Genomic DNA, 27015 nt, shown 5'->3' with positions numbered 1-27015 from the left:
ATCCAGTCTTCCACAAAACTGTTGGATGTCTACAGTTCACAGTTGTTTAGGCGTTATACTACTGACAATAATGCACATTACAATAAAAATTCAAAAATGCAAGAATTTATTAATGGTCAAAATATATCTCTAATATTCGCAGTAGTAGCTGTAGTTGTAGTGTATAATATTATCAGATCATGTCTGTGAAGGTTCTCAGTCATCCAGGTCATCGTATAAAAAATGTTTAAAAAATCAACTGGACAACTGAAAAAAAACAAAAACAAGTCCAGTTGCCTTTTTAAAGCTTTTTGGATATTATCAGATCATGTAAGACATTTAAAGCATGAAAGTTGGTCCATTTGCAATAAGCAAAGTGTGACATGGCTGTGCTTAATGTTCTTGTTGTAGAAGGCTGTTTATTGTACGCAATGCCCGGTCCGGCCCTGGCGAAACAATACAAGTATGGAACCAGTAGGGGGCAGCAAAACAACACTAATGCGTCTAAGATCCTCAAGCGGAAGAAGAAGAAGGAGAAGGAAGCGGTAGTTACAAACTGTCAACAGTGAAATGTTCGGACTTTTCGGGAAAAACAAACCTGTGAAAATTAGGAGTTGTACTGAAAACAAAAAGTACGGAGTGGCAGCACAAAATGTGAAGGAGCTGTTGAAAAAGGGCTGCAAGTTATTACAGGTGAGCCGTGTGTCGTGTGTAGCTTTACGTTCCCTCCTGCTGTTTCGCCTTTTCTTCTGTGGTGAAAACAGAAAACAACAGAGAGAAACACACAGCTGTTACTTTAGCCTTAGCGCTTCGTTTATCTACTTCTCGAGAAGTAAGCCGTTTAGTCCAGTACAGGGTCAACATGTGGCATACATGTATGTTTTTCACATCATGTTCAGACAACTTTCAGATACGCTAACATATTCCTGACACAGCTGTATGCATAGATTAGATAAACTGTGCTGAGGGAGTTAGAATTAGTAGCACGTGAACAGGTCAATAAGGAAGACAAAAATAAGTAATGTACTGTATGTGATGAGATGACGTGTACATTTATTTGTCAGGATGTTTTAAATATATTATTCCATCTAGATTAAATGCTACTCTGTAGTAGTTATTTCGTATGTCCGCCTTCCTGCACATTTTTGAATAACCTCACTGTAACTGAAAGTAAAGGATGTCTCAGTGGGAAAATAAATATCTGTCATAGTGTCTTAGTTCGGTTTGTGCTCTGAGTGGATCCAGGATTAATAAATCTAGTTCATCTGAACAGCCTGTGTCACAGATAGCACGCATTTATTCTACAAAAGGTATGCAGACCACTTCTCTGTCAACATGCGTCTCCATGTTGTCTGCACATACTTTGATTCCATTTGTTCTTTTCTTCAGCTAGTATCATGCCCTCCTTTGAATCATGTTTGTATGCTGCATGTATGCTTTGTTTGCATACAGGGTCAAGGTTTCATCTTGTTCATCTGGACTTTTTCCTTGTCACTGTCAGCTCAGTGTTTGCTCTGGAGCTTTCAGACACTTCTGTTCTGTAAAGCGTCTTCAGACAATTTGGACTGTTTTTGACACTATATAAGTAAAAGTGAATTTAGCTGAATCAAACTGAATTTAGTCCAGGACTTCAGAGGCAATCGGCCTATTTGTTCAACAGAAATGATTGGTCCATATGTTCTACTTAAAATTAAATAACACCTTATTTTTTTTTATATTGTCCTTTCTAGCTGCCGCTGTCTGGTGCTCGTGTTTGTTTGTATGAGGATGGAACAATAGTGACGGAAGAGTTTTTCCGGACTCTATCAGATAACGCCGAACTAGTTCTTCTGTCTCGAGAGCAGACATGGAGTGGAGGTACATGAACCAACCTTTACACCATGACACAAACAAAGACAAGAATTATTAGCTTGAGTAGTTGTTCTACTGTTCAGACATACTGTACGTTTAGAGCTACAGTAGCATGATAGCTGATAACCTACCCTTACACAACCTCTGTGCATCTAATTGTAGTTGTGTGCGACATCAGTCAGTTACTGAACACAGACCGGCATGCCGATGGCATCATTGAAGCAGCGAAGGGGCTACTCTCTGACGAGAAATCTTCTAAAAGGCGGAAAATCCTGACTGACCTTCTCCAGAACCTGGAGGACAGGTCTGAGATGGAGAACAGAGAAGAAGATGAGGACTGGTTCAAAGGTACCATCAGTCTCATTAAGGCCTGAATGTTTGGAAGACAAACTAACAGAGGTTGTTGACACTGCCTAACTTTCTGCCATGATCTGAACTTCACTAAATCAGCCTCTTAGGTGTAAATAGGACACTGTAATTGATCATCTAAATTTATTGTATTGACATTTTGCTCTCATGACCACCCAGCGACAACCACTTGAGGCTGGCTCTAAAAGCGAGTCAATCCCCACAGACCTCCAGATTAAAATGCCCAATTTAACTAGCCTGGAACTGAGGTCGACCCTAATATCCTTACAATTATTACGGTGGAAAGTTAATACGGAGTCACTCCATTGGGAACTGATTATGCTCAGAAAAAAATTCATTCGTGCAGGCTTTATGCGATGGATAGAAAAGTAACAGTGGCATAGTTGTACACATCATCTAAGGATCCCGGCGTGTTACCAGACTCAAATTCTGTTAAGAATTTAGTGTGGATACGTTAAGCTACAACTTTTATGTCGAATTAAACATGTTTACAGCATAGACTGTAAAATTCACACCATGACAGCTCCTCAAAAGTGAAGCCAAAGCAACCATAAGCTCCACCCCCTCCATGTTAGTGGATGGTATTCGGACTAAAACATGTCAAAAAACAAATTTAAAAAATGTTTTGGTCATGTTGGGTCGTTAATATAATGCTGATGCATATCCAAGGGTCCAATTTTTTTCAAGTCCAAGTTTCATTTTAGTTATTTGACGCTATAGAAACAGGATGTGATCAATTATAATGAGACAGTTGACAACTGCACGGTGAAGTGGTCCCATAGGACTGTAAAAAATAAATAAGTACAGTGTATAATCCAACATTTGTTTGTAAGTGGCGGAGGTATAGCCATATGTTATTCCAAGGCACAGTATTAATCAAATGCAAAAATTAGTCTAGTGGAAATGTGTGTCGGTCATCAATAATGTGTCCTTCTAAACACTTGATGTGACTCTAAATTAATCTCTACTTTGTTTTTCCTTCCAGGTGTTGATACGCGATTCAAAACAAAGTCTGCCTACATGAAGTATAACTGTGAAAACAGGGTACGAGGCTACTTGAAGGAGGTAAAACATGGAGCCGATGCTAACGTCTTTATGTGAATCCTCCTCCATCAGGCATCTGCCATGATACCAAACTGTTTTGTTTTATTGAAGGTTTTTGTGTATCTATTCTCAGGTGGATGGTGCTACCAAAACTATACAGAGAGCTAAAGTCAGGGCAGAGTTTTTGAAAACATCAAAGTACCTGGCGGAAATGCTGAAAGCAGCCAAGTACAACGGCTGCTACTTTGACAGGACCGTGAAGGAGCCAGATCGCCTCTGTACTCGAGAAGGATGGTTCACCTGCCAGGTACTAAGAGATTAAAAAGAAAAACTAACACATGTAACATGACTTTAACAATGTCTGGCACATATGAAACAGATAAAACATCTTAAAAGACCAGTGTGTATGATTTAGTGGCAGTGAAGTTGAAGATTACAACTAAAATAAATAGATTCTGCATTGGATTTGCACCATAAACGCTCTTGATGGTGTAGAATCTGCGTAGATCCAGTGCAGAATAAATCAAATCAAGCTTTACATGCAAAATGCAAAAGATCCTCAGTCGGCAGTTGGCATGACCATTCTGGTCAACATGCAGACTTTGTGTAAGTGGACCAGCTCCCTTTGTAGATATGAAGGGCTCTGTCTAAGCTAACAGAAGCACGATTCACACCAGATTATACACTAACAAAAATATTCTATTTCTTCTATTAGGTCTCCCTAAATCCTACACACTGGTCCTTAAATCTGTAGTCTGGATGGCATCTGCTTCAAACCACTGGTCAGTTGCTTGTTAACGTAACAGTCTGGGACAGAAACATATTGTAGAGTAAGCAGTACAGCACAGGTTTTAAAAGTCATGTCGTCTGTATGGTGTTTCAGTCACTGTAAATTTCCCAGACATGTTGTAAGAAGTGGACCTGTATTTTCAACCTCCTCAGGGATCCTTTGACCGGAAAGTGTGCCAGTCTCTCCACTCCATCAACCCCTACAGCAGCCGAGAGAGCAGGATTGTCTTCAGCACGTGGAATCTGGACCACAGGTTGGTCACTTGCTGTGTTTAAAGACACTCAAGACTTTAGAGAGAGTTTCTAAATTTATATTAAACAAAATTTCCTTTGTTTTTGTATTCTTTACATGTTTGCAAATCTTGTGTCCAGGATTGAGAAGAAGAGGACGATCATTCCCACTCTGATGGAAGCTCTAGAGAATCACAAGAGCTCAGACGTCAACTTGAACTACTTCTACAGAATGCTGTTCACCAGAGACAACCTGAAGCTCGTCCACATTGTTTGCCACAAGAAAGAAGCTCACAACCTGCTGTGCGACACCAAGAAGATTTTTCTGAAAGCCAGTGATGCAGATAAAACAAAAAAGTCCAAAGTGAAGAGAAGTCGCTTGGTCTGAACATGTCATTATTTTTATGAAAATGCTATCTTTTATATGAGCTGTGAAATTTCAAGGTCAACTAACAAGATCATTTCAGGAAGGCAAACTTTTTATCTTCATTTTATTTTTTTACTATCATCATGATACTTTGCTATGTAAACCAGGACTGATTTTAAAGCTTTGTTAAATGTTAGAAAAGATTAGTTACACCTGAATGAAACCATGAAAAATGTTTATTTGTTCTTTACGTTGGCACTGTGATGTAAAATACATGCATTGATTACAAAGGCTGCTGGATGAATGAGGCATTCACTCTGAAGAGTATGAAAAGCTTTTAGCATAAATAAGGCAGCAAAAAATATATATATATGGTCAGAACAATCAGGTATATACAAAATGATCACAACAATTACTGTTAACCTTAAGGTTAGAGGATTAGATTACACATAAAGTCAAGCTGAAGCTATCCTGACTCATTTACACAGTGTCGACTGTTTTTTATAAAATACTTTTTCATGTATAGTGGTAAATTTCTATTCAACACAAATCTGATCAGGGAAATGAGTAGCTGCATTTTTATGTATCTATACAGATGTGTGTTACATTACAAAAAAGCTGCCCAAAAACTGAACACACCGAGATGTGTTGAGGATGGATGTTAGACACTTTGTGATAAATGACTTTTATGCAGAAAACATGACATTCACCTGGACCAGTGAATCTGTGGCATTAAAATCTCTCATTACGGACCTGCTCTTTGGTGCATGCTCTTATCACTCCACATTACATTTATCTAGTCTGAGATCAGATCTTTACATCCATCTATACGCCGCTTTTGTCATGCCAATATGCCAATAATCACTTGTGCATTTTAGAAATTGTGATTTGTAGATAAAAAATGAGCACTTTTGAAGGTTGTAACCTGAATCCAGCACTCTGGAATCTCACAAGGCTAATCTCAAACTGCGAAGCTGCACTCAGATTATGAAGCAGTATGTACTCAAGTCGTAAAGTGCTTTGTCAGACCTTTAAGGACTAAACCAGGGTTGATGTGAGCGGATATCCAGACATAAATCATTTAACAAGCACCATGGTATTGCTCACATATTAATATTACTGTATGTATGTTTTTTTCAAAAAATATATCAGTAACATTTTTATGCATCAGGGCTAATGCTATGGCTGGAAAACAATTTGCATTTGTTAAAACTTGAGTTCAAATTTCAGTTTAAAATCCAAGGAGTTGCTTTCCATCACTTTTGGAGTAGTGAACAGCTGGTGTACAGTCAAATAGTGTTGTCTGAGATTCCACCACAGCACCTTCACCTTCACTTTTTCCTGACTCACCCATGGTATGTTTGTAACGGAGCAGATGATATGGACGGATTTGAATGCAGTCTCTGAACGGGCTTCATCCTCAGCGCTGAGAGGCTTAATGTCTTTCCACAGGCTCCACAGTCTTTGTGACATTGCTCTTTACTAAGTGCCCTCTCCGTCGACTCGCTCCGTGCCGCTGAAGCTCGCCTCTTCTTCGTCGTCGCTGTCCTCGCGTGCGTAGTAGTGTCGCCTCCTCTTCTCCCGGTGGGAGCTGGCAGAGGTTGATGATGATCTTTGAGGATAGTCCTGTAGGATGTGTGGCATACATCCATTAAATCAAAGTGGCTGACTGAATGGCAGTACGGCTAGCCCACAGAAAAATCTTTGTGATGGATAAACAAAGATATTCATTTAAAAGTATACTCAATTTTTTCTTGTTGTTGAATACACTGCAGCTGTCATGCTAGCAATATACATCTGGTCTAGAGAGGATGCATCGACTACTCCCAGACACTGACCACCAACCAACAATTGGTAGCAACACTCAGCCATCCGTCCTGCACCAGCCACGTTTTGTATTTTATTAGTATAGATGTTTAGTGCATCATCGATCTTTTAGTTCCTGCTGAAATGCGAGACTGAATCTCAAGATCCTCTTCCTCACTTCTACAACCAGTCCTAATCCCATGTCAGCTAACATAAAAAAAATATACCATTAAGTTGAATATTTTCCAGACATTACATTTGGCCGGGGCCTCTTCTAAACTAGCTGCCAGAAAATCAGCCTAATGTAACATAATTCATGTTCAGTTAAGAGGATAATCAAAATGCCTCACCTGAACAATGTCCAGGTTTCCAAAGAACTGCTCCACGGGAAGAATTTGGTTACTGTCATCATCTAGGAAGATGGTCTTATCAGTTTCTTCATAATCCATATGCTCAGGCTCCTGTTTGTCCCGGACGCCGTTCACTCTGCAGCCGTCTAACTCCTGCCCCGTCCTCTGCTCGTTCTCCTTCTCCTCCTGTCCTTCCAGCTCCGGCGATGCCGAGCATCTCCTCCTGCCAGCAGACTGGTGGCACTCACAGACAATGCGAGAGTGTCTCTCTGCCGCGGAGTGCGTGTTCTGACTTTGCATGCATCCCCTCTCTGTAGCAGACGCCTGAGATGCAAAGTTAAAAGAACAGAGTCAGGATGATGTTACAGCTACCCACAGCGAGTCTAACGTGCGTTTGTGTGTCCACTACAGTCCTCAGACGCACTTGTGAAAGTCTATCAAGTTCAAATATGTCGTTCAGTCTTTTCAAGCTCTTTGAACAAGCTCTTTGTTGTCTTGTGAACACAGACCTTTCTGGAGCGTCTTCTCTCAGAGCTGCTCTTCCTCTTTCTGGACTTCACGTTATCAAGCTGTTGAGGCATCTGCAAAGCAAGACGGTTAATTAAATCCTTTTTGGCAACACTTCCTCATCATGTGTACCAGGGAGTGAAAAATAGTTTGGAGCTTGGAGGCAGCTGTCACAGTACCAGCAGCTCACAGGCTCCTGCTAAGGAACTATTTAGCTTCCCTGCCTTGTAAAAGAGTTGGTTAAAGTTGAATTTATTGGGCAAGTTTTCCCACATGGGACATGTTTAACCTTTGGTGAACTTCCTTTCGCAGTCGGTGAAGAGTGGACACCAGTAAAAACAGCGCATTAGAAACGACTGCCTCCGATACTTGTGATGTTTATTGTTGATGATGAATACTAAAGTAGTCTAGTCTGGCCTTTTGCTGTAGCTGTGAGAAAGCTACAAGATCACAACAGTCATGACAGGACTTGTACAGCTTCACTTTATCAAAAGCAAAGATGAGCGGGGTTGATATGAATCCGTGTGACTTACTTTTTCTTCAGGCCAGCAGATCAGCTGATCAGCCTGTTTGTTTTCAGCTTCAGATATTTTCACTCTGAAAAACTTGTCCTAATCCTGAGTTTTCACAGTACGTGCCATGCAGTAAAAGCACTCTTTATTTTATTGTCATTGCATATAGTACTGGTACATACACAACGAAATGCACACACAGTGTCTGGCATCCAACCAGAAGTGCAAATATTTATGATTTATTAATGTGAATGTTTTAATTCTAGGGCTTATTTTGACACCATTTTTGTTGCATTTCGCAGTGAAGATGTTTTAGATTACACCTGCACAGCTCCTCTGTGCGCCCTCAAATCCCGACATCGCCACTTGAATCCTCCGCGGGGCCAAACTCCTACTAAAATCTTAACAATTTAACGTCCCGTTACTCGTCAACCGTGACTCAAATCCTCCAGTAAACAGCGAGCTCCATGTCCACAGACGCTACATTTGCGCATTCCTGACACATCCAAGCCAAGCCGAATTAAAGATCATCACGTTGTCTTGGTGCTTTAACTTTTAGCAGCGCCACCATTTGTTACGTAATGTAGCTAAATTAGCTTTAACTATATCAACCGACAGTAAATTCGGAGAAACGGAGTCGGGTTTCGCATCACATATTAAAACCACATGGGAAAAAAAAGATTTTCTCTTTAACCCGAAGAGCTACGTGAAAGGCCAGTAGTTTTTCACATAGCTCAAAGCTAGCAGACCACTGTATCGATTCCCACATCTCAGCTCTAAGCTAATAAGGCTAGCGGGATAGCTCCGAGCTAATTAATTTACTAGCTGCCTGCTAATTTACTCGCTCAGCTACTCGCTTACCTTGTGCACCATTTGTCGGCGCTATTCTTGTTTTATTTATTTTTCAGCGGCCAAAATATTTCCGTGTCGACTACACTTGTTTTTTGTGACGTCTTACAACTCGACTGTCTTCGTCTGGCTATAAAACAAAAGTGATAATTTTACGAGAAGTGGTGCCGTGGCCGCCTCCGTTGTGCTCTCCTCAGGGCCGCCTCTTGTTTCCTGCTACGGTTCACTCAGAGGTTACCGCGGCTCTGCCATGGATATGATGACGCCCTCTGCACCGCACTGTGGCCTCGGTTCCACCTCACGGCAAAAGGGGAACAGTGGTGTCTCCGCCGTGAAGAATTTCCGTAGTTTTATCCGGAAGATACGCGAGAAAATCGATCGGAAATATTAAATGTCAATGGTCAATTGTGATTTGTGGTAGGTGTTTATTTTTTTATGACAAAATTAAATTATAAAAAACAATTGTTAAAAATCTACAACTACACTCATAGTTAGTTGGTAAGTAAAATAAAAAATAAAAAAATAAAATAAAAACATATACTCTAGCTTTCGCCCATATAAAAACTGTATCACTTTATTTTGAAAGCAAACTCTGTCTCTTCCGCTTGTACGCCGCCTTCAAAGACCGCTCAGGTTAAAGGAGGATTGTCTACACTGGGCGTATAAAAGTGGCCCCAATGACTTCGTAAAGAAAGATTCACAATAAACCACGTTTGTGTAAATGTGTGATACTGAGAGCTGATTTTCAGACCCGGAGAGTTGTGGATTCAGAGTTCATTGCGACAATCTAAAGTAGGCTACAGTTTAAGCCACGAACGCAGTTCTAGTCGCTATCGACGTACGTTAACGTAACCAGTGAACTTATCACATGGACACTGGAACATCATCTTTAGAGACACAGTTCTCAGGAAGTCGTGGTTTCAGTACAACATGTCTACACATTTGCACAGTTCATTTCAGGACACCAGACTGGATGATTTTGCATTCCTGAATCTACCATATAACTCCCACCATATTCCCCTATGATCCCAACCACGCGTCATTATCGTTTCAGGCCGAACGAGTTTTTGTGCATGTATTGATGAAAAACATTCACTATACATGAGTTTAAAAAGCGAGTTATAATAGTTATGGAAGTTACAGATGTATAAAAGTTATAAACGAAAAGTAAACGCCATAAGATTGGGCCTTCGGTATGATTGTGTGTATTAAATGCTATTCAGATTTATCTAAAACCCAGGGTATCTGTCAGTACTTTTGATTACTGCTCTTGGTAGAAATACAATCACAGGACATCAAACGTGAGATTAGTTTAAAATACAATATTGAAATATAATATGATTGAATCAGATATCCTAAACTGTGTCTAACCAACTTCAAATTATACCATTTTGAATGCTAAGTATGTAAAGTATATGCAAACATATTGCAGTCCAGATAAGAGGACAGATGAATCAGATGCTGACAGGTGCTGATGCGAAGACACAGAGCTCATGTCCAGTCTTCATGTCCGTTCCCTCGTATCTCAGATCAGTCGTTCCCCGGTTATAAAGAGGAGCTCTCGGTCCACTGGTGTCTTGAAATGAACCGTGATAATATGTACAGATATGTAGTACTGAAACAAGACTTCCTGAGAACTGCTGTGAGAGAAAGATATCAGGATGGGAAAAGGGGTCAGTATGTTCCCAGTATCCCAGTAACAAGATCACTGGTTACGTCAATAGGGACAATAACTATGTTCTTGGCTTAAACTGTTGTTGCAATAACCTTTAAATGCTCTGCGACTTTCCTCGACCTAATGAGGAAATGTGTAATTCCTTAGATTCTCCACAAGGTGGCGCCTCAGCCCTTTCGACGCCCTCTGTATTTATTGAGCGTTAAATACCATGATTATGATTCTTCCTTATCTGAACTATTGCGAAATAATAGGAATATTAAATAAATAAATAAACACTTCTAATTATCAAACAACTACATTACAGACTATAGGTCTGCTGATTGGGCCACTTCAACAAACTAACCAGCTGAAGGTTAGAAAACATTCTGATTGAACTGTATACCACCAGTCAACAATGCAATGCAACAATACATAGTTGCATTCCACCTTATATTTCTTTTTTAAATGCTCTTAAATTATTATGTCTCTTTTTTTTTACTCTCTGGTGGAGAGCTGCACACTAAAATCGGGTTGTACTGTTTTGTGCGATGACAATAAATGAATTCATTTCAGTTCAATACATCGTATAATCCCTATCCATTGCACGCTGCAGTCGGGGAGGGAGGCCCCTGTTTGGCCCCTGTATTCTATATTCAAGCGTGACAGTGGATCCAAATATCCAGCCAGAGTCTGCCACAAGTAGAACAGCAGGAGTCCTGCAGCAGATGCTGTGAACCCCCACAGAGCACTGACCTCAACATCATGGAGTCGGTCTGGGATCACATGAAGACGGAAAATGCACAGAAGAAATGGGGCAAGCTCTCCACGATGCTGGGGGGGGGGGCTCTAAAGTACCATACAAACTGTATTTTGACCTGGTTTGAAACACTATGAACAGTATTAGTTTTATTTTGCTTAGATATGAACGTTATTTTATTAAAGTCACATCAAAAATAAAGTTTTGTGTTTGCTTAAATGATTTCAGAATATTTCATTTCATTTTAGCTCTGAATCTTCTCATTTTAATAAATAATTATTTTAATAAAAAACATTTTTTGATGATTTAAAAACATGTACTCTGATCTATTTCGTTGGAGTGCATTTCGTCGGTTTTATTGTGCAGATTCGAACAATATTTTATTAAAGTCACATAAAGTTTAGTGTTTGTTCAAATTATTTCTGATGAATTGATTTGATATTTTAGTTATGAATCTTATAATTTCTGATAAGTTTAGTAAGAAGTTTGTGTGTGGTTGTGTGTGCGTGCGCGCGAGGGAAAGAGACGGGGGCGGGATTGGAAACCACTGGTCCCAGGTCAGTGTTTATAATTAGAGGGGAGGAGATGTGGGGAAGTGGGGGTGAGACGACTGCATCTTGTAGCAGGTCTCCAGTCTTCCCAAAAGCCGTAGAGGAAGGTCGTGGACACGCTGCGTGCATTCACCTCGACGAGAAGCGACGTGTGACACCAATGTGCGCCGCGATGGGCAATAGTGGCCCCGGAGCTACTTCGCTGCGAGCGCTCTCAAGCTGCCGTCAGGGACGTAACTTCTGGTGTCCACATGAGGAGGCGCAGCGGTGATGGACTCCCCACGGACGCACAGGTGTGAATCACTATGAAGGCACAACGTCCAGCATCTGAGGGTCCCTGCGCGCCGCAGTGACAGCCATGGATCACTTTTCTCGGAGAAAGCGGCTCGGTTTGCTGAAACCCTTGCTGAGCCTGTCCCTTGTCTTTGCTTCCTTTCTCATGATCCACAAGCTCAAACTGTCAGAGAAAGACGCGGTGGGAGACAAACATCTGAGGGATGCGGGATGGTGCGGCTCGGAGTGTTTTTCATTCAAGAAGAGAGTCGTGAAAACTACTTTGGGGACCTCAGACTCCCGGATGCCGAGCAACGATTTGGAATCGCAGCCGGCCTCAAGTGGGGCTCCGGCGTCCTGGGACGCGCAGGTTCTCAACTGCAGTGAGGACGCGTCGGTAAAGAACCAGGACTGGTTCCGGCGATTGGACCCGAGATTCCACCAGTTTGTTCTGCACAGGCACTGCAGGTATTTCCCCATGCTCATCAACCACCCGGAGATATGCACGGACGGAGAGGTGCACCTCCTCATGGTGGTGAAATCCGTTATCGAGCAGCACGACCGGCGCGAGGCGGTGCGTAAAACCTGGGGTAAGGAGCAAACTGTGGACGGAAAGAAAATCAAAACTTTATTTCTATTAGGAAGCCCCACCACAGGTAAAGACACCAAGAACCTCCAGAAACTGATCGAATACGAGGATAAGATCTACGGGGACATCTTGCAGTGGGACTTCATGGACACCTTCTTCAACCTGACCCTGAAAGAGGTAAACTTTCTCAAGTGGTTCAAAATCTACTGCCCCAGGGTGCAGTTCATTTTCAAAGGAGACGATGACGTGTTTGTGAACACTAACAACCTGCTGGAGCTGATCAGCTTCAAAGTGGAGGACCACAAAGACGAGAACTTGTTTGTGGGGGACACCATCTCCAAAGCGATCCCCATCCGAAACCGGCAGAGCAAATACTACATCCCCAAAGAGCTGTACGATAAGCCATATCCTCCTTACGTCGGAGGTGGGGGGTTTCTCATGTCCTCGCAGCTGGCCAGGAGGCTGTTCGTGGTCTCGGAGGACCTGGAGTTGTACCCCATCGACGACGTGTTTTTGGGGATGTGCCTGCAGAAGCTCCACTTGGCCCCAGAGTTGCATCCGGGCTTCAGGACATTCGGCATCACCAGGCGCAAGGTGAGCCCCATGAACAGCGAGCCGTGCTTCTATAAAAACCTGATCGTGGTGCACAAGCTGAGTGCGCACGAGCTGCTCAGGATGTGGAGCGTGGTGCACAACAAGGCGCTAGTTTGCGCGCGAACGACCTCCGTATGATTGACAGTTTATAGAAATCCAAAGATCAGCTCCCAAATTGGAACACAGACTAATTCACTGAGCGTACGTGACGATCTTTGCGCATTTCATGGAATCTGCTGAGTCATGCCAGTGTTGTTGTTTTTTTCCGTTAGATCTGAAACTGTAGGATACACACGTATAGTCACATATTGCCTTCAACATTTGTGCATTAGTCGGAACAGGTCGGATTTCCCATGTATGCCTGTGATTTTCCGTTTTGAAAAACCACTACTACGCAGCTCCACAATGAGAAGGCTTCTGTTTCTGATCCTTGGTGCCAACAATTCAACAATTCACTGGCGTTTCATTTGAAATCTTTGTCGTTTGAGTGTGTATTTGTGCAGGTACGAATAAGACTTGACTTGTCGCAGACAGGTGTTGCCCCTGCAGCCCATTTCTGTGTCGCCATTTTCTGATTTCAGGATTTCTCTGTGACTGCAAACTGAACTACAGTGTAGATCAACCAGCTGCATTTAAGTGATTATTTTGACACGGTAAAAATCAAATGATTTGAGTTTTTCTTTTTTTTTAAAGTTAATATATTGTTTTATTTTACATTTTCAATCCTCTGTGTATGATTTACAGCAGCAGGCCTAAACCAAAGAAACCAAAAAGGCTGTATTTGAGTAGATTCATGTATGATAGTGTAAATAAAACCGGAGCTCTCTGTCAGCTTTGTACATACAGAAGAACTGTTGCAGCGTTTGACTGATGCCAGTGTTTGAACAGCCCTCTGGGAGAGATTTGGAATAACATCGCTGTTTCCAGGTCTGCAGTCAACTGCAAGAGTCTGTTTGGTTTCTGACTGAAGTTGTCTCCTTTTACGTTAGAGGGCCGTTACAGCTTCTAATCACAGCTGACTCTTACTGTAGGCGGAAATAGCAATGGGGAGAACATTTGTTTGTGCGAAATCAGAATCTCCAATGTCCAGCTTAATGTGGCTTTATTTAACAAATACAGATACATATGCAGCAAAAATAGCCATTTGATGCCAAAAATATCACTCAGAAAATACTGACTACTATGCACAGAAAACACAAATATCCAGCGTCACACTAGTTCTCAGTAAAGAAGCCTATCAGAGCCGAGGTGATGGACGGAGAGGTCATAAAGCAAATATACTCTGTTGAGTTACTGTTCCACTAGTACAACAGTTAGTTCAATCACTCATGTCAATGTTACAACGAATATTACAGTTTTAAAAATGGACTGAGTTTTTAGAAGGCGTCTGTACAGACTGACAGATCTTGTCTTCAGATATATTACAATCAACATTGTCAGATAACATACTACTTCTATTACTTTCGGGGGAAGTAACACTATCGAGACAAATATAAATATGGTAGCTAATGCCCAGCTCTTGTGGTTAAAACTAGTTGCTGCTGAAGTGTTTCAAACTGTGTAGTCCAAGATCTGTACAGCTGAAATCAATACTTGGGGAAAAGCGGATGCTAGATAAATCCTACTGTAAATTAATCTCCATGAATAATTAGTTAAAGGGACTCCTTTGTCTCTCCTACTAGACTTTTGGAGCAACTTAAGATTGTCACTAGATATTAAGCGGATTCCGTACTGTACCAAAACTTCAGCAGTGGAACATCATCCCTTTGGCAAAGTGCTTTTCATTCTTTCCACATGGAAATGAAATGAAAGGAAACACGTCGACAGATGTCTAACTGTGAAGCTAACACTGAAGCTACTTTTAGGTTGTCAACGCTTTAGAATAACTCAAGAATCTTCTTCTGGAGTGCTGCCAAATCTCTTGTTTGTAACTAAACCTCTGTCTTGTTGTTCAGCTTATTACGGTTTCTACAGGACTGATTGTACAGAGATTATGACAGTGGTTATCCGCAGGAAGCTCTTTTGATTCGGTTAAGTGAGCTTTCGCTTTAGTTCTATTTATTAAAGTGACAGTTTTTACAATTTGAAAATGAAAATTTTACATTTACAGCACGATGTCATCAGGGTTATCTCAATTTGAGAAGGTTGACAGACAACGTTGTTATAACTGAACTGCAGTATTGTCTAAGGATGTGTGGAGTTTGCATTTAATGGTGAGACATGGTCTCATGAGAACATTGCATTATGGGTTATGTAGGACCAAGCACTTAAAAAAGTTCATCCTATACCAGAGAATAAAACTCAGGATATCTGCAATTGCTGCTTTATATTTGAACAAATCTTATGTCTTGTGAGTTACCCAAAGCTAATGGATGCAAAGTACTTTACTAAGGGTACCCCTTCAAGTTGCACAATCACCCTCCACAGAGGTTCTAATCAGCAGTCAGCGCTGTGATAAATAAGAGCCACAAAACCCAATAATCCTGTAAGGAGATATGAGTATACAGCACACACATGTAGTGAAGGGGGGTAGTGGGTTTGATGTGCTTGATATATCAGCAAGTATATCTGACACCGTGTTTAAAAGTGCTGAAATGCAGGAATATAGAAGCAGGAAACTACAGCACTGGGAGGTGTTGTTTGTTGATGTTGGGTTGTCTCTAGGTACAGACCGCTTTCTGGGCGGCTTCGTACCAGCTTCAGCGCTTCCCTGGCGTGTAACCTCTGGCCAGTGGTGCCAGCGATGGGATTCGACTGCCTCTGCCCATGGGCCTGCCTCTGGCTCTGGACCCGACAGACCAGGCCTGCTTCAGCTTGGCTCCACCGACCGCCCTGCCTGGAAACACAAAATGACATCTGCAAAGCCGACCCCTAAGGACATCAACGCAGATGAAACCCTGTTGGTTGCTATAAGCAGTTTTCCCCTAAACAAAGCAGCCTGCATTTCAAGTGATGTGAGTACAAACAGGAAGGCATCATGATGTCAGCAGCGTGTGGTAATGTGGCTACGTACTGGGGGAGAATGTGCTCTTTGATGTACTGTCACTTGTTTCCATTATACTCTCTAACGGAACTGTTTCACAGCAGACATCTTGATGTTTCACGTAGCTGATCCATCCTAATACACATGTGCGTTCCAGACTGCCAATGTTTGCCATGAAAAAGGTCTATGGTGGATGATCAAATGTCAAATTAATAGAAGAAAGACGCTCAAATCGCCTGCGTTCAAACTTTTTGTGACCTATATGGTTTGAGCACACGGTGGTTACCGCTAGCAATGGCGTTTTAACGATACCACTCCCTGACAAAGAGAAACTGAGTATCTGTTTGCAGTGCAGACAACAGAACTGGGCTGTTTAAACAATAAAGTCAGTGTGAAAATACACCTATGCAGGTCTTGTGCATTTGTACATGATGAAAAGGAGGCCAGTAACAATGAAAACTGCTATACAGAGAGGCCACTACAGAGTGCAAACATGCTGACATCAAACAGTTAAGGCTGGAAATGAAATATTTTCAGCATTGGTCTTCTAGTGGGAGAACACTGGAGAAGACCAACGGTCTCTCTCTGGCATCAAAGTAATGTAAATAGTAATGCCAGATATTGGGAATCTGGCTTCATAAAAACGTAAATCTTTCATTATTTTTATGTGGCTTCAGAAAGCTGTAGTGGAAAACCTGCAACAAGTCATTTTCCCAACATGCACGTGCACTTTCTATAGCTCCCACACCAAGCGTTGGGGAGGTAGCTGCGATCAGGAGGTGCATGAATGCGTTACCTTGTGCTGGCTGGGTTCTCTGGGACACCACAGTTCTGCGTGAGTTTTGTTTACAGCCGTCCCTGCCCATGAGGTGAGCCTTCCAGGCCTGGAACGGGGACAAAGTAGCTCAGTGAGTTCAGTTCTCTCTCAGGCGTTTTCTTGACTGGGAGAACCACGGTGTGACTGTAAGCCCAGTCATGGGCCGAACGGACGCCCTCCCTCCCACTAACACTGCAGTCTTTCACTGGCCTTACTCCCGGAGCCCTGGCAACTTTCTTCCCCCCCTTTTTTTTTCATCACTAAAATTTTAAGGGTGTGTGAATTGACAAACTGCATTTCTCACATTTAATTAACTGTGCTTGAACAGCCGAAGCTTACAGGGTTTGAAAACAGACGATAGAATGCACTAAAAACCAAAACACATTACATTTTCAAGTTTAAAAATGAATAATACTCCTTTGATGACTGATGTGATTTCCCCCTGTGCTTTTCATTTCAAATGTTGCATGCACAGATCTGTATGGAATTAGACAGTTGAGCAATATGTGACTTAAATAAGTGGTTGTTCAAATTTTTTTTTTACCAAATGTCAGCTCCTACTTCCTGAAGTCCTGTACAAGTGTGTGCCACCTGTATACCAGTAACTGTTCACCAGTTTGCTTTCTTTCATCAATCAAACAACGGGAACAACATTTTCTGATCTCCATCAGCTCATCAGGCAACAGTCATGACTTTCACGCACTCTTCTTGCTGGTCCCTTAACTTGACCCTGCGTTCAGACAGATGCCCAAAATGCTGCAACAAATGTGGACACGTGGGACCAGGACAAGTGCTGGTCAGAGCGATTCTTGTAGGAAGAGTGTCTCCTTGAGAGATGAGCTGCATGATTCATTAGGTTCAACAAAGACAGAAGCGAAACGGAAGAGGAATGAAAGGAGACACCACTGATGCATCTCTTTGTGAACCAGGGTGAATTTCCATTTTGAACTTCTGAGAGACTCTAAGAACTAGTAGAGGATGAGCAGTTTCAAGGGTGGCAAAATTTGAGCACTGTTGATGTAAAAGAAGATGAAAAGCAACTATTTCCCGTGGTTATTTTTTGTAATATTTAACACATGGTTTCGACTTACAGATTTTGATTATGTAGTTGATTAATACAGATATGAGATGACCAGAACAAGTTGAGCAACAACTTTTCCCAGCTTCACAAGTAACATTGTCCACCTAATAAAGAGCAGTGAATCGCCTCAGCAGGAAACTTGCCACTACTGCTGGAATTAAAGGAAACATGAACTAGTTCAACTTTACAATACGAGAAGAGGTTTAGTATCAAAAGCACTGCAGTATCCTGAACCAAAAGGGAAACATGGCTATTAAAAGCAAAAAAGGTCAAAGTTTACATTTTCGTTCCGACTTCTCGTGAAACTAATGGGAATGTGAGGAATGTGCTGGCATTTTCTTCATCCTGAGAGTCCATTAACAACAAAGGCTTTGCCTCCTTTGAAGACCTGAATGGCCAACAATAGCTGTGTTTTACCTCCACACCTGTTCACTCCTAAAGCCTCAAATTAGATGCTTTCTAATTTCTGTGTTGATATGTAAGAGATAGAAAGGCTTATTTAGTTCAGGTCAGTGTTTTTTCCGCCTCTGCATAGATTTGACTATCGAGGAAGTATCTTGTGGTTGTTTTATTTTGTTATTTTCTTTGGAAAGAAAAAAATCTGCATAGCATCGAATGTCAGAAGGAAGAGGCCCACGCATCAGACACTTGATTCAGTTCTATCATTTACATGCGCGCTACAGTTTTCTGTCTCTCTGTCTGCTATCAAACAACTGAAATCCCTTTATAATCAAGCTCTCAATGTTCAGACTGCTGGGAATTCACATCATTGTTACATTAAAAAATTGAATTTGCAGTTTGCACATCGGTTTAATATATAAATACTCTAGTCTTACGTTTACATTGAAGTGTCCCCACCAATTCTTATGGACTTACTTCATAACAAGTAAAAAGGGCCTGTCGCTTTAGATAGTTGCGGCATTAACCTGGCATTAACACGTGTATCCAAATGTGTTTCCAGATCAAATCTCAGTTTTGCGCCCTGTATGCAAATAAACCCCAACATCATCTGGGGTGCAGTAAAATATTTTATAGTAGTATAACACCAACTCTGGAAGTTTCTATATGCACCGTAATCTCTGGTAATAATAAAGGTAAAAATACATCAGTGATTAGGAAATACGTAACTTAACCACACACTGCTCCTGATACAACAACACGACGCATCAATAATTAACACAGAATCACACTCATGTACTCGTATTAAAAGCTTTCATTTGTAAATTCTTACTTAAATTTATTTATTTATTAGTTAGTTAAGAGGACAGAAGGACAGAATATTTTAAAAGGCTCTCATTACTAATGAACAGACTTACGGTACTTTTTCCTTTTCAGGCAATAGTTTATAATTGCAGTCATGTTTTTTTCTGAATGAATAAGGCAAAACTCCACTGACGCAGGAGCACCCCTGTTGAGTATAGGCGGTCTTTAATGTGAGTCAGGCTGCATTACATTCACACTACCAAAGAAATGAGGACACATGCAACCCAGTCCACCTCCAAATGTGGTCAGAGATCGGGATCTCTCAAATGCGATGTCAATGTGTCCTGGTGGTGTTCACACCTGTCTTTTATGTGATCTGATCACCCAGATCAGATCTTCCTGCAAGGTCTGAACAGGTCCTCAACCATAATGTTCACAGCCGAAGGTTCACACCCAAAATACATCAGAAAGAACTACTCACCGTACACCCTGATGATTATAAACAATATATATTTTAACGACTGCTTGGTTATGCCCATCAAGGGACTGGCGTTAGCTCCAGCTATAAACATGGAGATTACTTTGTGAAGTGTAAAGGTTTTTCTGTATTTGTCTTTTTAAAATACAGATAAATAAAATAATAGATAACAATCAGTTCTTAATTAATCATTTGTAACTTGCATTTACACAATCTCACCTCCTCTCCAGGCATGAAGTTATTGTGACACAATGGGCAGTGGTTGGAGCCTTTACCCACGATGGGGGCTGAAACGGAAACACGAAACCTTTAAGCAGCTTGTCATACAGTTACAGAAAAGGTCCCCTTAACTTCAGAGAAAATGATACAAAAACACCAGAGAAGAAGGACTGACTCAAATACAAGACATGTTAAAAGAAAGTAGAAAACACAACCTATGCTGACTCATAATTCCGGCTTCTGTTTTCTCAACTATACCCACAAGGCGTAAGCGAGACTTTAAGTTGTAACACAAAAGGCTGACTGGAGTCAATTATTTAAGGAACATATGGCTGGTGATGAAGACGTTGTGCAAGTGACATTATCTGGCTTTTTATTTTAGAGGGAAAAACCAGGATTTAAAATACAATAGCAGAATAATCTTTAGCCACCTGAGTTTGGTCAATCAATGTTTGTCTTTTAAAACAAACTAGAAATCTAAGGGAGGAAACTGAGCAACGTATGTGCTCTGTGAGACGGAAGGACAGCTTTTTGGGACAGGGGAAGAAGGGGAATTTCCAAATTACAAAAACCAACTGACAAATTATCAGATTCAAATGTTACATGTTATCACAGAACCTGTTCAGATAAAAACCCGGTGCGTGACTGGCAACATAAACAAAGTATCTGACAGGCCAGAACCAAAATACAAAAATGCAGCTGGGCTGGTGCTGTCAGGGTTTATGACTGGAGATAGTGCAAATATTCACACAAACTTTTATAAAAGGAAAAAGGAAATGTTCAGTTCACACACACAAGTAACCAGTGTTCACTTGCTAAAAGCCAAAACCAGCAGGATGTACAGCTGACTAACATGGTGGCGTGATGTTTGTAGACCAAGGAATTTAATCAATAAGCCAAGTACTGAATATAATGACTCTATGATAGCTGAGCTCTTTTTTTTTTAGTTCTTTTAAATTTTCAGTCACATAAAAAAATTTAACAGTCTAGATGTTTTAGTAACCAGGTGATTAAGATGCATATGTAGGTGAAACATCCACCGTGATGGATTGGGACCTTTGATGCAATGCTTAAAACATTTTCAGAGAGAACTCACGGTTGCAGGTGGGACCCTGAACATGGGGAGTCAGATCCTCGGTGGCCACAGCCTCTAGGCAGCGTGGGCACTGGCTGAACTTGGACCTGTTTTCACACTCACCCAGTAGGTGCTCTGTGAGGCTGGCTATCTCAACTACCTGTGAACACAACAAAGAGACAAACACAATGTGTTGAGGTGTTACTGAGGTGGCAATTAAACAGCAGTTCTTTATTTCAGAGTTAAACAAGTGCCAAACCTCTTGGAAATGTAACAATCTACCTGTCTACATTCATCACAGCGCCGCAGCATTGGACAGTGTTTCCAGTAATGAAGGTCCAATCCATCTTCTGTGAATGACTCATCCTTTTTACCACAGAATATACACAAGCTGAAACAGAGTGTGGAGATTCTATAAGATCATATAGTAAATAACAGAAAAACTGGGTGACTATACATCAAACAATAATCTGTGAACATGGGACAGGACTACTACAGTGTTTTAAATACTCTTCAACACACCCAATCATCCCTCCCCATGGCAGCATCCTTCCTGATAACCCCCCTAACAACCCGGTTTCCAGGGTTTTCCATGAGCTGCTCAACCAAATTTAACTGAGAAGGTGTAGCGTACAGAGTTCCTCTGTTCATGTCTTACAGATCTTATTCTTTAGTTGCCCACATGCCCAGAGCGGAGAAGTTTGCCTTGTTAATTAGGGCACTCTAGGGTACTTTTGTGCGAAGTAATATTATTTTGCATGTGTTCAAACTGGATTTGCAACCTGCCATGACCATTTCCATATTAATGTTGCCTGGGAATAGCAGGCACTTCAAGCATTACTGATTTTGAACTAGATTTCAAACATGCTATGAAATATCATTGTTCAAGCATACTAAAAAGCATATTATCATTGAATGTTGGATGCAGCTAGAGTGCTAGGGTGAAAATTAGTAAGCCATGTTTAGACAACAATTTTTTTGCCAACTAAAAAGGTATGGACACTAGCCAGATCAACTCTCTACACCCACAAAACCTACGTATATGGAATGAAGACTACTTCGTTCACAACAAAATCACTCTGATTGGTTGCAGAACTATCAAATTGTGAACAGAGGTGTTTTTTTTCCCCTGGAACAGCTGAAACACACCCCATGATGAACAAAACAGCTGAGCCATCTGGTACCACCACCAATTCAATATGTCACCAATTCAACATGGTGAATTTTCCCAGTACAATAATGACACAGTGAAGCTTGTTTCACCAATCCAACTTCCTTTGAAAAGCCCCAAAAATCTGCCTTCATCCTTTACATAACAGTCTCTCTGCCATGCCACTTGGCTAACTTTTTAAGCGTTTTGAGTTACTTACTTGTCCAGATCGTTGATAGATTGTTTGACATCTACACGGTCTGCTGTCTTGCTCTGGGACCCTTTTGTGACAGCTTGAAATGAACAAGACGGTATCTGTTACTTGTCAAACACTCACTAATTCTAAGGCCAACGTTTCAAGCATCAACCAAATAAGATTCAGTTCAGCACTGTTGAATGAAAAACAGTAATACAAAAGGGTACAGCATTCAGTTAACGTCTACACACTTCTAGATGATCAAATTTCTATGACAGCTGGGAGTAGTAAAATACAACGTTTGTTTTTACGAGGTCACTGATGTGGTGTACCAAATTACGGTAGCGTCGGTGTTACGCATTATTCATGGTTTTCTACTCGAGCATTTTATTACGAGCATGTGTACATACTTGCTTTGCTGGGTTTTGGGGACTCTTTCTCAACTTTGGGAGGCTCCTTTTTGGTCACTTGTCCTTTGGTGCTTTCATTCCCCCTCTCCTTCAGAAGCAGACAGAAAGGTTGGTTAGCTAGTGTTTGGCCACCTACAGAGTAAAATTTTACCAAGTCTGTGCGGAGCCATAAATACAAATTAGCAATTGTTACAAGAGGTGACGTAATTGCAGACTGATGACGGCTCCACCTACTGAGGTCTCTTTCAAGGCAGCCAGCTGTTCCTGAAGGGATTGGATCTCCTCCTTCTCCTTTTGCCCATCCTGCTGACCACCGCCCTTCTTTAAAGTCTGGGTGAAAAGTGGCTGCCATTAACTCATTTGTCGTTTTTCTGTAATTCCCTTCTTTTTACCAATTCATTTTTACTCTGTTAGTTAATTCCATTTTATCATCATTTCATGTTCACCACACCATCATTGTTTCATTATTTTCTTCTTGAAGCAGACTCTTGCACTGTGTCTGCGACGGAGTGGCGTGGTTGTGCTGGCAAACTCAAGCAAATGAGCATATCTTTTGCATAATGGAAAGGTATATAATATAATAATGTCTGTAAGAACTATGTAAATTATTCTGTGACTATCATTAAGCTAACCTTTAGTGCTTGGACTTTGATTACAGCAGTGGAGAATGAGTGTAGACTTTTTGAACTGATAATATGAAAGGGTCAGGATTGTTGCTACTACAAATTCGCAAACAGCTGCAGCTGGTGATGACAAGGTAATCATGTAACAGTGTAGGAAAACAAATCTACTTGAACAGATATCTCTGTTGATCTGGTATGGAGGCAGAGCATAAAACCCACTTCTTTTTCCATGTTGTTGCCATCTTATTAAAAAAAGACCTGCAGTATAAAGTTTCAGTGTCCACCTACCAGCTGCTCCTCCCTGACTCCAATGTGTTGCACAGTGTGAACACATCCCTTGGCTCAGTGGTTAGATGCAAATCATTTTACCACCGTGAATAAACACCGCAGAAAAATGTTACACTTACAAAGTTACCTTTTGTTATGAATAAAAACTGGATCTGAAGATGTCACGTATCAAGAATCAAACAGAAATTAAACTGCAATAAATAAATTAAAAACACATGCCTGCGTCTCCACGAGTTTTCCATCAATCTTGGCAAAGCCATCAAAGAGGGTTCTGTAGAGGAAGTTTTTCCGCTCTGCAGCATCATTGGCAGGAAGGTAGTTGAGAACAGCACTTCTGTGCTGCTGGTACATGGACAAGATTACGCGCACTGCCAGCTCTCGAACCGTTGATTCGCTGTGCTCCAATGCTGCTGTACAGAACTGAGGACAGAGGATTTTCTATGAATACAAATGTCTAGATATTACTATTCAAACATTAATACATTTCATTTGGTGATCATGCTCCTGAAACCACCTACACATCAACACAGCCAAAATCAAGGAAATGGTGGTGGATTTCTGGAGGTCCAGGCCATACCTGCAGCCTTTAACAATCAACGGGGACTGTGTGGAGATAGTTCAGACAAGTACTTCTGTCTACAGCTGGATCACAAACTGGACTGGTCATCTAATATAGATTCAGTGTACAAGTAAGGTCAGAGACAGTCCTATTTCCTCAAGAGGTTATAGTCTTTTAACATCTGCTGGTAGCTGCTGGAGATGTTTCATCAGACTATTGTTGCCAGTGCCCTCTTCTACACTGCGGTGTGCTGGGGAGGCATCACTAAAAATTTAAGTATAATCCAGGATTTTCAGAAGTCTTTTTGAGAAAGCAACAGTAATCTCTTAGCAATGAGTATAAATAACCAGGTTCCTAATCTACTCTTGACACCTGTACATGTAGATGTCAAAGGCTTTCCGTGTGTATGACTGCAAACGGAAGAGATTAATTCACATGTGATTGCTGGCCTGATATCCGTGCATGTTAACCCCTGTTCTAGTTTTAGGTATAACTAGAGTTACTAGTTTCTTACCTGCATGTAGATGTATTGCATGACAAGTGGTGCCCCCAAAGTCATTTCTATTCTTCCGTAACAGCATGTTTTCTAACAGGAAGTGTGGTGAAAACCCCCATTCTTTAACCTTTACCCTGACTTTCAGTTGGTAGGTGAGATCCTTATGAAAACAGTCAACAATGGTAATTGACTTCCTCAGTGGTTACAAATGCACCATTTAATTACTACTAACATTAAGTAAAAAGCTCCACTATACACTTTACTTCTGACTGTCATTAATGTCTTAAACCCCCTTTATTAAACTACATACACCTTATATGAATGATATAACTGCTCAGATCTACTGTCTATTATTTCATACTCTTCATTTTCTTTTTATTTCATTATAAATACATTTTAGGAATGTGTATTTAAGCCTTTTTTTGTTTTATTTTTTCTTATTTTTGTTTGGATTATATTCTGTGTTGCATTAAATGAATCTTATTCTAAACAGGAAATATCCAGTGCTTGCTTTTGATGATGATGCAATATTTGCTATATTTGCAGTACCATGTGAAAATCAGCAGCACTGTGGAGAAAGTCCTTTGGGAGAAGTGCATATCATGACGTAAAAGAAAAAACCCATTATCTGACATAATGTCTGTGAAGATTACTCTGTGAAGTCACACCACAAAGGCAAATCCTGCCAGAGGAGAACATTAACATCCAGAGGTAAACTGCGTACAAAGGACACCCATCTTTCGCTCAACAGGCTCAGGGACAGCCTGCTATTATTCTCTGTTGTCCCTGCTGACCACTTCTCATTTTAATTGCAGGAAATTCAATCACCCCTTTTTTCACTCTAGCTCCCGCCTCTGAGCAGATCACCCAGGTAACAGTGGGGGGAAAAAGGAAAAATGTTTAAACTACAGCTGAGCTTCCACTGTAGGGCTGTCCAGAGAGACACATGAGCCGATTAAACGTCGATAAAATAACAGATGGATTTTAGCCGTAACAATTCAGCCTGTAATTCATCCAGTTGATTAAGCATTTTGAAGCGATTTCTGTTTTGCAACTTTGGGTGCTGCTAACAGAGCAAAATAGCATGTTTATGTCCTTATTAGTTCACATCTGTTCTGCATTGTTACATGTTACTGTAGATACTTCAATGGTTAGTTCATTGTTACTTGTGTGCCCTGAAGACAGAATATCTATCTGCCATGTGTTTGCACAATCAGGTTTAGTGGAAGAATCAAGTATCCATCCTGAACTCTCTATACTCTCTAATTAAAAGATACATAGTGTAAGAGGATCAGACTATAATCATTTCTATTTCTCTGGGTTCAGACATCCACAGTGAGAAAAATCAAGGATTCAAAACATTTTAAGAACTTTGGGGATATTTGTATACCGTCCTGATTGTGCAACTCAGTTGCTTTGGCTCTGGTGGCTGATAATTTAACAGGGAACATGATTTGATTAGGATGCTGGCCTTTGTGGTCTCAAATTGGTTTTGTGCCGTAGCTTACAAAGTATCTCAATAGAATGTCAAAGACAAGTCAGTTAACTGCTGTAATACTGAAACTGAATATCAGTTTAGACGTGGCATCTCTCACATGTTGTTTTTATTAACAAGCTGTTTAATGTGAGAGTCAGGAGAGAAGGCAAGTTGTGGAATATAGCACAGCTCTCCTGTCACATCTCAATCCAGAGTGAAAATATTTTCCAAGCAAACACATGAGGCAGGCAACACAAAGGGGTCAGGGGCTGAGCAAGCATGCCCAAACACGCAAACACAGGCCCCCACAGTGCCACCTGCATGGCTCCGTCTTCAGAAGGCGGAGAAACTCAAAAGGACAAACCTAACAATTTGCTCTCACTGATAAACGCCAAGCAGAGTCAAGAGAAGGGTTAAATGGGGGTGGGTGGGAGGAGGACGGGTTGTAAACTAAAGCTAGGAAGACGAGACAGCTTGTTGGCCTGACCTGCCAAGATGACAGTTGGATCAGTTGCATATGGATATTAGATCACTGCTGGAAACCTGCAGGGTGACGTAAAAGTGGGTGCCAGTGGTGACAACACTGACTCAGCTGACTGGAGCTAACTGACAGCCTGCTGATGTGAACTACCACAGGGAGGGACTGCACCCATCCAGTTAGTCACACTGACATTACTAAGCCAAATGTAACGGAAAGCCTGATGAAACAACATGCTGCTTGTATGTTGTCCAATACATGTCAAATCTTTTTCCAGATAGGAAAATTATAACTGTGGAACTGGAACGCTGCCAAAAAAACAACAACACAGTAGTCAATGAGAATCTGTGTTACCTAAGGGCATTTGGCTGCTGCTGCTATTTACTAAAGACACAGCCTTTGTTTTG

At 41.1% G+C, this 27015-nt stretch overlaps 4 protein-coding genes across 7 annotated transcripts in view; 2 read left to right on the top strand and 2 right to left on the bottom strand.

Annotated features, from left to right (window-relative positions):
• The first annotated feature begins 516 nt into the window (after positions 1-516).
• dffb (DNA fragmentation factor, beta polypeptide (caspase-activated DNase)) lies at positions 517-5382 on the top strand. Its single transcript, XM_084553309.1, has 7 exons — positions 517-672; positions 1710-1836; positions 1993-2178; positions 3185-3264; positions 3377-3550; positions 4186-4286; positions 4405-5382. The coding sequence occupies exons 1-7, from the start codon at positions 550-552 to the stop codon at positions 4649-4651; spliced, it is 1038 nt and encodes a 345-aa protein (XP_084409435.1). The 5' UTR covers positions 517-549; the 3' UTR covers positions 4652-5382.
• Positions 4849-8959, bottom strand: cUnh1orf174 (chromosome Un C1orf174 homolog). 4 transcript variants are annotated; one of them, XM_084553312.1, is made up of 4 exons: positions 7583-8959; positions 7296-7367; positions 6787-7110; positions 4849-6256 (listed from the first exon to the last, which is right to left on the bottom strand). In XM_084553312.1, exons 2-4 carry the CDS (start codon positions 7365-7367, stop codon positions 6113-6115), a joined length of 540 nt encoding a protein of 179 aa, XP_084409438.1. In that variant the 5' UTR covers positions 7583-8959; the 3' UTR covers positions 4849-6112. The 4 variants fall into 4 exon arrangements, with proteins under 4 accessions (XP_084409438.1, XP_084409437.1, XP_084409436.1 ...); XM_084553311.1 differs by having other exon boundaries at positions 7296-7722; positions 7827-8959; XM_084553310.1 differs by having other exon boundaries at positions 8667-8959.
• Positions 8960-11812: 2853 nt separating this feature from the next.
• Positions 11813-14019, top strand: b3gnt7l (UDP-GlcNAc:betaGal beta-1,3-N-acetylglucosaminyltransferase 7, like). The gene has a single exon (XM_084552861.1). It carries the CDS (start codon positions 11978-11980, stop codon positions 13211-13213), a length of 1236 nt encoding a protein of 411 aa, XP_084408987.1. The 5' UTR covers positions 11813-11977; the 3' UTR covers positions 13214-14019.
• Position 14020: 1 nt separating this feature from the next.
• Positions 14021-27015, bottom strand: part of cep104 (centrosomal protein 104) — a 33089-nt gene continuing 20094 nt past the window's right edge. Inside the window, exons 14-22 of the mRNA XM_084552862.1 lie at positions 23818-24018; positions 22922-23017; positions 22688-22775; positions 22302-22374; positions 21214-21322; positions 20953-21091; positions 19857-19924; positions 16855-16942; positions 14021-15911 (exon numbers count right to left, since the gene is read on the bottom strand). Coding sequence (XP_084408988.1) covers positions 15775-15911; positions 16855-16942; positions 19857-19924; positions 20953-21091; positions 21214-21322; positions 22302-22374; positions 22688-22775; positions 22922-23017; positions 23818-24018 — 999 coding nt within the window. The 3' untranslated portion in view covers positions 14021-15774. The remainder of the gene's footprint in view (positions 15912-16854; positions 16943-19856; positions 19925-20952; positions 21092-21213; positions 21323-22301; positions 22375-22687; positions 22776-22921; positions 23018-23817; positions 24019-27015) is intronic.

The sequence above is a fragment of the Chelon labrosus genome (genome assembly GCF_963514085.1).
Source record: "Chelon labrosus genome assembly, chromosome: 10".
In the NCBI taxonomy this organism is placed as follows: Eukaryota; Metazoa; Chordata; class Actinopteri; order Mugiliformes; family Mugilidae; genus Chelon; species Chelon labrosus.
This window is presented reverse-complemented; position numbering and strand designations above follow the sequence as displayed.